We start from the raw sequence: 10,515 nt of genomic DNA, 5'->3' as shown, positions 1-10,515 counted from the left end.
ATTTTGGCATTACATAAATTTCACCAATAATTATATAGTGAAGAATTTGTTTTCAAGACAAGACAGAAGTAAACAGTAAGTTAATACAGTGAACCTTATATTTGCGATCATTTAGCTACCGCATTATAGCAATGTAAAGCAATTACTGTTACAATACTTTATCAATTTTTGACAAATGTAAATTTATCGACAGTTGATAGTGATTATTGAACTGAAAATATGCGATGTTGAGTCATGATTAGGGGACAATGTAAACATTACCTAAAATACTGAAAATAGAAGTGTGCATGGAATCATGGGAAGAAACAGTGTTCATTGCCGTGTGATAACTGGCATAAAAGTGATTGACAGGTCATACTTGTTTACAACTCTTGAAGGACAAATTGAATCTACCAGCTGTTATTGTGATTTACATAACAAAGAAAATCTACGATCTACTGAGTGCCTGCATGTCATATTGCTAGATTGGTTCCTGTAGAAACCCAGGTGGTGTACCTGAAACTGGGCCATTTATGCCTCATTAATAGGCTAGATTGAGGACTCTGACAATTTATACTGCGATATTGTTAGACAAGTGATACAGGATTTAATCATCATTCTGTGAGAATGTATGAACTGCTCTGCAATTTCCTTCTTTCAGCGGTGCCCTCCAGTAATAACAGTATTCCTGTGCAAGCAAGACTCCTGTATTTCTTTGTGTGTTGTGTTGCCGAAGCCATAATTAATTTTCACATCCTAGAACAGTGAGTTATCACCAATGCACACTTTCCTGGATAATCCCCCTTTTTAGTGAATTTATTTATTGTATTATTCTGTGTTTTGGTTCTTATTGCTATTTTGAGCATTATTAAAGCCAGGAGCTTTACTTTATATTTTGATGTGTATTTCATTTCCAGTACTATTGTCTTGTCTACTCTATTCTAGCAATGAATAAACCCCTTGATCAATGTGAGTTATGTGGGTGACCCTCTCAACATCATTAAGCAGGCCTTACACTGTGACACTTATGTTGTCATTTTTATTTTTGTAGTGATCCTGTGGATGAATATCAGTGTGGAATTGCCGGTTATACGCAGTTATGTAACCAACCCACGATCTAGCCGAGAAGCGTTCATATTGCAGTGATATCATACCCGACATTAGTTGACCAAGTCCAACTTCGTAATTTTCATTTTGAAAGATACGTAGAAGAATTGCAATGAAATGAATGGTGGCGATCACAGCAGATCGTAACAGCAAATGCGTGTTCCCGTGTGTTGTATGATAATGATGCATACAGGGTTTTTGCTGAAATAAAATGTCATGGTTTGCCAGACTTTGGTCCAAAAGTACTAAATTTTTTGGAAGTTGGTTATTTGCCATACTTTACAACACATATTTCCATCATCCAAATTATAAAATCAAGAGAGATATTGGGAGCGTAAATATATGGTCAGCTTTTCAACATAGATGAAATGGAGAACCTGCCACACTACGAATTAAATATTGTGTATTGCTTGTCATCTGTAGCACTGTCTGTCCTAACGGTGAATAACATATGTTGTCATTTTAATTTTTTAATTGATTTTTTGATTGATATCAGTGTGGAATTGCCAGTTACACAAAGTCACGTGTGATAAATATAATTTTACTTTTTTCCAAAAATTGTCAGCCATTATTTTGATTCCTAATACCCACCACACATATATTTTGATATCTTGGGTTGTCGTGCCGTGATCTTAGGAATCATCATCACTATTAATCATGTTTTAGATTATTTTGTGAATTAAATATGTTAGTCATTTATCAATCAAAACTTATTAGAAAAATATTTCATCATTGCTGGTTTATGTATGTGACCACATGACTATTAATTTTACTTTTAATTGCTAATGTTGTAATATATATTGTGGTATCAAATGTGATGGTTTTAAATAACATTTGTCGATTATTGAAACAATGAATTATAACATTGTTGTTATTTTAAAGCTAAATTTATTTAAAAATTTATTTCGAACAGTAATTGAAACAAAGTGTTGGTTGTGAGTGCTATGAGCCAAACATCGACCATAGGTGAGCACAATTTAGCGTTTTACGTGTGCTTATTTTCCATGTATACGAGTTTACTCCTGCTGGTGTGTTGGTTATAGGTGTTTGAATTCCAAGTCTGTTTGGAAATACTTATTATGTTTGCTGATAAAAATTTATATGAAAACCTGGAAAATTTGTAGTTTTTCAATTTGTAAGGGGAGTGTTTTCATGGATGTTTTTTCTCTCCTCGAAGCCGTGATATAAGCCTAGTCATGAGCGTGTATGTTGATAGTCGTATCTGATTGGACGGCATGGCAAAGTTGTGACCCAATCAGATTCGGTGTTATATATATTCACATTTCAACTATGTTAGGCTGTAGTTTAGAACAAACACTGTTTAGTGTGTTGTTATCGTGTTCTACTATCATTATATATACAGTTGTCGAAAAGTTTTAACGTGAAGATCTAATGTTGTACAGTCTGTCACAACTAATTCATCGGCTTTTGAATTTATCCTGTAATCAGAGGATGGATTCAGAGGTTTATTTAGTAAATTTGATACGCATTCAAGGCAGGGGTCAAAATCACTGGCTGGAACTGGCAGATTTTCGTTGCCAGTTTTTCGCTATTATGAATCCAAAAAAAGCTACGACGTCGTATTTAAATAAAAGACTAACACAACTGATTTGCTGAGATATATCACCCCGTCCTTTTATTTAAATCCAATGAGAGAACATAGTAAGACAGTTATATTATTCTTAATAACATATAAGCCAATTAACTCAGAATAATTGAATAGCGAAAATGTAATGCAGTAAATTTTGTTGTCGTATGGTATACTTTAGTTTCTGACTGACACAACATTAGTTAGTAGTCGCAGCTATGGGAGAAGAGAGAAGAAAGGAATTTATTTTGTTGATGCACGTATTCAGAAAATAAACCTTGTATATCACAAATATCACTGTAATCAAATACAATATTACAAATATGCATATTAGTAATGTTTGTTTCAGAGCCTTTGTATGACGTGCCACATTTTGTACCATTTATTTAATAACTATCACAACAGAACATATGCATGTCGTTGAAAGGTAATTGAATGAAAGATAGAGGACTGCGATGTAATTTAGTATATACTTGTAGTTCGTTCTCTTTTGAAATAATTTCCAGAAGTTCGAAAGAAAAGAAAATTCGCCATTCATGAGGTGCTTCGCGCATCTGGGATCTCTGATTTCCTCATTCGTAGAGTAGAACAAATTGCATTTTGTATTGGCTCTCTTTGCATGGTGTATTTAAATTGTATTGTAATTTAAAATGAAAACGAAACTATCTCACCCACCTTCCAGGTACTATCCAACTTTCTCCAAATTCATAAATATTATTGCTAGATAATATTTTACCATTAGGTTTAGTGAAATCATCGTCGGGATCACCATTGTAATTTCCAAGTAGTCCACAAACATTGCCAAGCATCTCAGGGTCTTTCAAATCGACGTTAACGCCACGAATATCCTTGGTCCAAACCAGGGAAATGCGAGGCGACCATATCTCAACGTACAAGTGCTCATCTACGATGTCCACAGTACCTTCATTGTTTCCTATCACAGTGGATGTATTGGTGAACAACTTTCCTTTGATCTATGAAAGGGACAATAAATATTATCAAAATAATCACACGTAATTTATATATTGTTTTTGTTTCTCTTGCGCATTGCACTGTCTTATTTTTAATATTTATTATTAAAATTATCTTTGAACATTTGATGTCTATGCACTGTTACTCTTTTATTCAGTATAATAATACTAGTAGACACTTTGTTAGGGTGAAGTATTATTAATGATTGAGTATGTGAAATGCCTCTTTACAATATTAGATAACAATTTGTTAATTCTCCCCAAAATACGAGCAATACGTTACCAAAAACGCGTTATTCCTTAAGATCCGCAGCAACTGCTTCCCTCTAACGTCAATATTAACCGCTTCGACTCGTGTTAGTGGCTTGCCTCGTAGTTCAGAATATTTCCCTCGAAAGTCAGCGGTGATTCTAAACGACGGGTTTGTCATACTGGTACAGTCTTGAGTTAGTACATATGTACATAAACCTTGGAAATTGTACTTTACTCCATCAAATGTGGTAAAATGTGGGTCTTTTTCTACACCTGGACCTAATAATGGAATTATAGGTATGATAATCTGAAATTCATTTTTCACTTTTGCTTCATATATTGTGTAAGAAATAACACTTACATTTGTTCAGTTTTTTGTTTGTACACGGTGGCTGATTCTCTTCATTGGTTATGTTTATACATACTGTAACATCCCACGGACCCATCCCGCTTACTGCTACCGTCAGACTGTCTTCATCTACACCTGCCGGGAGAAACCTTGTTCCACCTGTTATAGAACCATCACTGCTAGTGATTTCAATTTTTACATCGGCAGTCTGGGTAGACTCTTTTTCTACAGTAACCGTCACTTCAGCTTCATCATTGCATATTATCCACTTTACTTCCACAGTGGTTTCTGTCGATTAATATGATTGATGTGTATGATTTATTAGTATATTGTCCGTAACAACGTAATGATATATACTGCTAAAATTTTAGGACAAAAAATAAGACAATCAATCAATGACAGTAAACATGTATTATTATTATTATTATTATTATTATTATTATTATTATTATTATTATTATTATTATTATGTTTTCTAGCATGTCATTTTGATCTGCTGTTTTACAGTCCTAATGCCAGGTCTTACCTAAAGACTTGCGGCTAAAAGGAAGGATGACACAAAACGATAACGATATACACAAAACGTATCAAGTCATTACCAACAACACGTAGAAAGTCTAAATTGATAACGTTTTTCTCAGCATGTGTGCAGTGTTAATAAAAACAATTTTCTGTATCTCTTGCAGATTTGGGTTTCAAGGAATTTTATCGACATGTTTTAGGATGTTTTTGTTGACAAGACTAAGTGCCCCAACTACCACGGGTACGACCATTGTTTTTAAGTGCGGCATACGTTCAACTTCAATTTGTCAGTCTTTGTACTTTGACAGTTTGTTATTATTATTATTATTATTATTATTAGTAGTAGTAGTAGTATTAGTATTATTAGTATTAGTATTATTCATTTACCTCGTTTCGCAACTTGGTGTTCCAATTTATTGTACACTTCTCTTAACTCGACATCGCGATGTTCATCTCCCTGTAATGATACACAGATAACTACTGTCAACGATAGGTTAGTGGTTGATTACAAAGCCATTGATATTGATATAGAGACAGTTAAAAAAACAGTGGGAGAGAGAACAGATGCGCGAACAAACTAATGTTGAATACTAACGCTTAGGGTACATGAAAATTACTACTCTCGTTTATTTAATTTGATTTTCTATTGTCACTCGTGGGATATTCCCTCATGTCATTACGATAGTGTCGTAACGGCATACATGAAACATTTGTGCTTACGTTTTGAGTGAAGTTGATGGTAACATAACCACACTTTCTGCACAGCACAAACAAACGAATAGCGGTCGCAGAAAGCGTTGTATGCGATAACAGGGTAAGAGTCTGAAATATCACAAAATTGAACAAGTACAAAACTAGTATTTATAAAAAGTCCTATGTACTTGATTGATACACACGCCTATTTTTATATCCGCAATATCGAATTCAGTCATTTTCGTAATGAGTGAATTGCGGTTTCGTTTCGATCCGAACACCACTAGTCTGACTACTATCAACCATATCCATGAGACGTATAAATATAGTTGTGTAAGAAGTGAAAGATTACTAATGATTCGACAAACTCCTTTTAACTTCCACGAAGCCAGGTATCGAATATGGAAGTTTTTATGATGACCCATATTTTTGCTGCTATATATACTGGATTTCTTTGTATTCCCTGTTATCTTTTATTCTTTAGACGGAGTTCAAAATTGGGGTCTGAAATATCGTGTCACAGACGCACTTCATACGTTTTTTAGACTGAGCACAAATGACTGATTGGATGCTTAGGGACTGTTTGTTTCACGCAAAATCTGACAAAGTTGATGTTATAGCATAGTATTTCAACATCCGACGTGCGCCAAGATGGCTGACCCTTTGAGCCACCATATTGACCAAATCCAAGATGGCCGGCACTGGCAATGTGTAGCTCATTTACACCAGAAATCCTGCAATGGTTACCATTATGAAAGATACAATTTTTCAGGGAGATTTGGCGTCGTGAAACCTAAATCATACTTTGATTATTTGGTGCTATGGTCATGTCAACACTATGTTTATCGAGGAGACTATACTTGTATATGCATTTTACTAAATTCTATTTCCTAGGAAGGTTTCTGTTCATGTCACTAAACATTTTCTATAGGACATCAGTCATGTCATATGTCAAACTGTAGTATGATATTACTTTTTGAGGTATAATAACATAATTGTGACATCAATTCGGTGTTAAAATATTATTATTTTTATTTTTGCTCTGTGAAATATTGAAAGCAAAACTTCTGCAAAAATATTACGTTGTAGCGAGTCCTTGTGATCCCAGAAAACGTAACCGTTTGAATGAGTCTGTCTAATTGCATGCTAACTTTGAGGGTGTTTGAGACCAACAAAGAGACACATACGCATTTGATAGCCCGCTATAGAGAAAAGCACAGTTTTCAAGTCAAGATGTTGTTGTCTTACATTGGTGTAGTTGTCAACTTGCTAATCAAATACTGTTTACTGCTGAATAATCTGTTAAATTGATGTTGCCAACATTTATAATATAAACAGTTCTTATTTTTTCACTATCTCACTGACAAATGTTTTTATGAGTTATATGTTAAGGAAAGACTAAAAACGTACCAGTCAGTACCAGCATCTGCTAATGTCGAACTAAACAATTTTTTCACGTCAAATTGTTCAAATCATGTGAATAAAGACATAAAAAGCGGTGATCAACAAACAACTACCTCCCAGTAAACGGATTTCTTGAACCCAAACTCTTTGAACAGTGTCGAATAATGTCGGTAATGTTGCAATTGTGTAAATGGCTGCTTATAAGGGTTCAATAATTTTCGAGCTTATTTGCGATTTTCTAAAACATAATAAATTTCCAAAAAAAAACAAAAACATTTTGTTGATTAAAGTTCATGGATATTCACTTTTAAATTTTTGAGTGATTGTGATGTCAGAATTTGTTTCTCATTTTAAAAATCCTAAATGGTGGTTTTATGCGCGTAGAACATCGTTTTGGTGTTGTACTTGTATTATAATTGGCAGTACCAAGAATGTCCTGGTTTCCTAGTATTAAATCAAATCATATGTACAAATTATGTACATGGAACGTCTGCGCTACTCCTGTGCTTTTGCACAAATATGAGCCTAATTGTCCTCTTTAGGTCCGAGCTTCCTAACTATGACTAATTTAATATCATTGTATCACCGGAATATGATTTAATCAAGTTTTTTTATAATATAAAATCGCTATCTGCAAACGTGTCTAAAACAATTTCTCTGAGATGAACAAAGCCATTTCACTCAAACGTGTGCGCTACATAAGTTTGATTCTAGTATTATATTATCGATGCTAGTTTTGTTTTAGCTGAATATGTAATTATAATTACCATATTTTGTGGTAAACATTGTAAATAACGACGATCCAGACAGGTATATTTACATATTAATTGTATTGAACATTGAGATCGACTATCGGTAAAACGACACTGGAAAATTAGAGTACATTAGAGCACGATTTACCTATTTCGTCCCATAAGCAGGTATTGTAATAATTATAAATTACTTCGTTAGGATAAACATTTGCAAACTGTAAACATATAAAATCAAACTTACCGTTACACCCAATGTAGCACATAGTAGGAATGTTAAAACAGGGATGATGCCGAGGTGGTCCATATTGACGAAGTGTTTCAGGACTCGTAGAATAATGAAGGCAAATACAATCAGCAGAAGGTCTTGTCTTCACAAATAATAACAAGTTGGTTGTTCCTTGCTTATATGCAATGTGATACGGCGCCATGTTGCAGTAATCAGGAAGCATATGTTACATCTTTTTAGTTATATTTTTGCTGGTTGCTTAGCTACCGTGCGCGTTCAGGGCTTTCGATGTTAATTTACTACTAGTCAGCAAGTTGTTGGTTGATACTTTCTCTTTCAGCTGTGTACCTAAAATTTTGATTATGTTTTGTATATAGCTACATTATTATTGTTTTGTTATCAATGTGTGAAAGTTTTCGTGAGTAAAACATGGAAAACATGTTGAAAATAAAGTTGCTGGATATTTAGATTATCACACAAATTTGACAAGTGTGTTCGCAAATTAAAAATGACAAAGCAATTAAATAGAAGGTACGGGGTTCTAAAAGATTGCATGAGTATGGGATGCAGGTAGTCAATTTTATTACTTTTTAAAATTGTGTTGATTTTCTTTATTATTTTTTTTAAATTCAACTATCACTCGTGGTACATTTTTCCTCGATTCTCATTCTGTGGCAAAAAGAAATGTTATTTTCACGATGTATTGAGTACTGAATTAAGGAAATAAACCTCTTCAATTCTGAAATTCAGTTACTTTGTTTCGGGAATGACCTGCTCGTAAAATAGATTCAGTGATTGCTGGTGTAACATTTTCCAAGATTTCTTGTACTTGCACTGAAAGAGTAATTCTTGCCAAGGGTGTACGTTTCCTGTGTTGAGTGTAAAACGCTGGATAAACTGTGTCTGTGTTCATTTCTGCTAGGAATAATATTTATTGCCTTTAAATTCAATTATTTCACGTAACGGATTTTCCACAATTATTTGCTATTCCTGTAAAATAAGGTTTAACTTTTATGCGTACTTCCTAATATTCAGAGAACCTCAATATTTAGCTGGGGATGAATATGAAAATTATTATGAACGATGGACAAAATGAGAGCTGATGGGTGAAAGCGGCCGTAGGTCGAGTTTGTTTCCGGATTCTCAAGTTTTTTGAGACAAACTACAATAATTGTCAAAATTAATAATACCTAGGGTCTGTAAGTACTATAAATTTAATCTCTTTCTGAATGATGCGTAAATCATTAGATTTGAATAACGAAATCAAGACAACTTTCAAATGTGACTGGTATACTACTTAACAACCTCATCTATCCGGTATTTATAAATGGTTAGTCGCTACAAATACATAGTAGTTGGATATGATTCCATCTACTTCCTTCAGAAACGACTATTGCGAAAAGTTACCACACTTAAGATTTCGTATTGACAACGAAGTATCGGAGTTATATTAGGAACAACATTGACTGATACAAACTATACTGTCGCTGTCAATTAAAATGATCTTTCTGACGTGTAGTAATACATAAGAGATACATAACTTACTATTAATTTGTAGTTTGTATTACTTTAGGTTGTTTGTTCGTGAGTCACCAGTGTTAGTGTAAGTAAGGTAAATGTGAGTTAAGGGCAGTGTATGTCAATTCCTCGAGCTCGAATTATGATGAGAAAAATTTACCCCAGTGAATATGTGTTGAGGTGCACCAAATCAACCTTAAATACACGTAGAAATTATTATATAGCAATATTTTGTAAAAATCAGTTTATTGTCGGATATGGGATTCTTGTATTCCACAAAATATGTATTTTATTCTATTATTCACTGAAAATAAATGTCACTATGAATTGTTGATTTTGCTGTAGAATGTGATATATCCATAGCGTATTTTAAATATTATGCATGATCTTAATTGTTTTTATGATTGTGATATTGACTCCCGACAAATGCTACAATTGGTCATTGTTTTTGCTGTAGAATAATGATAATTATTAACATCAAATTATTTCTGGTAGATAAATATCACCATATAAATTTGGTATTGATTCCTTTTACAGTATTGCATTGTCGATGGAGCGTAAAATGCTCGTTTGTGTGAATTTTGGGATTATTTTCAATTTCTTCAAATTCTATTGCTAACTGTGAATAAATGCCACAATTGGTCGTCGATCCGCCAATACAACAAAGGCGTGTGTCTACGTACATTTCTTTCGTGCATGTGTTAGAAATATTGTAGAATCTTTATTATTTTTTAATTGACTGGCGATAAACACCAAACTTGGACGTTGTTTTTTCCTATATAACAATGCCATGCGTCCATGATGTGCACATATCATGTTCATGAGTTTGAACTGTTGGGCATCTTTATAATTTTTAATTTCTAAATTCTTTTAAATTCAAATGATGCTTGAAAAAAGTGTATTCAGTATACATTGTACTATTTATCATATGGTGATATGTGGTAATAATAAATATAATGTAATAATGTACAGTATACGACAATAATTTTGTTTTAGTATGTGTCTATGCCATCTGTTGTATTTGGAACTTTAACGCGACTCCAACGTGACGCCAGTTCTCAAGTTCGCCTAATAATAATAACAAAAATTGAACCTTGGATTTGTATTTGGCGTATCAGCAATAGCGCTATATTTAAAGTGAGTACTTAGCCTCG

General features: G+C 33.6%; 1 protein-coding gene across 1 annotated transcript; it reads right to left on the bottom strand.

Moving 5' to 3' along the window:
* Positions 1–2,695: 2,695 nt before the first annotated feature.
* LOC146735687 (BMP-binding endothelial regulator protein-like) lies at positions 2,696–7,997 on the bottom strand. The gene is made up of 6 exons (XM_085506545.1): positions 7,859–7,997; positions 5,156–5,225; positions 4,259–4,534; positions 3,929–4,176; positions 3,350–3,648; positions 2,696–2,890 (listed from the first exon to the last, which is right to left on the bottom strand). Exons 1-6 carry the CDS (start codon positions 7,919–7,921, stop codon positions 2,878–2,880), a joined length of 969 nt encoding a protein of 322 aa, XP_085362671.1. The 5' UTR covers positions 7,922–7,997; the 3' UTR covers positions 2,696–2,877.
* Between the last annotated feature and the right edge of the window lie 2,518 nt (positions 7,998–10,515).

This window comes from Saccoglossus kowalevskii, chromosome 12 (assembly GCF_978046115.1).
Source record: "Saccoglossus kowalevskii chromosome 12, keSacKowa6.1, whole genome shotgun sequence".
Lineage (NCBI taxonomy): Eukaryota > Metazoa > Hemichordata > Enteropneusta > Harrimaniidae > Saccoglossus > Saccoglossus kowalevskii.
This window is presented reverse-complemented; position numbering and strand designations above follow the sequence as displayed.

Bases quoted from the DNA above. Each gene is read 5' to 3' on its own strand.
- LOC146735687 (XM_085506545.1), bottom strand. From the start codon at position 7,921: ATGGACCACCTCGGCATCATCCCTGTTTTAACATTCCTACTATGTGCT. The intron at 5,226-7,858 runs GTAAGTTTGATT...GTATCATTACAG, and splicing joins GTGCTACATTGGGTGTAACG to GGAGATGAACATCGCGATGT. The intron at 4,535-5,155 runs GTAAATGAATAA...ATTAATCGACAG, and splicing joins ACACCAAGTTGCGAAACGAG to AAACCACTGTGGAAGTAAAG.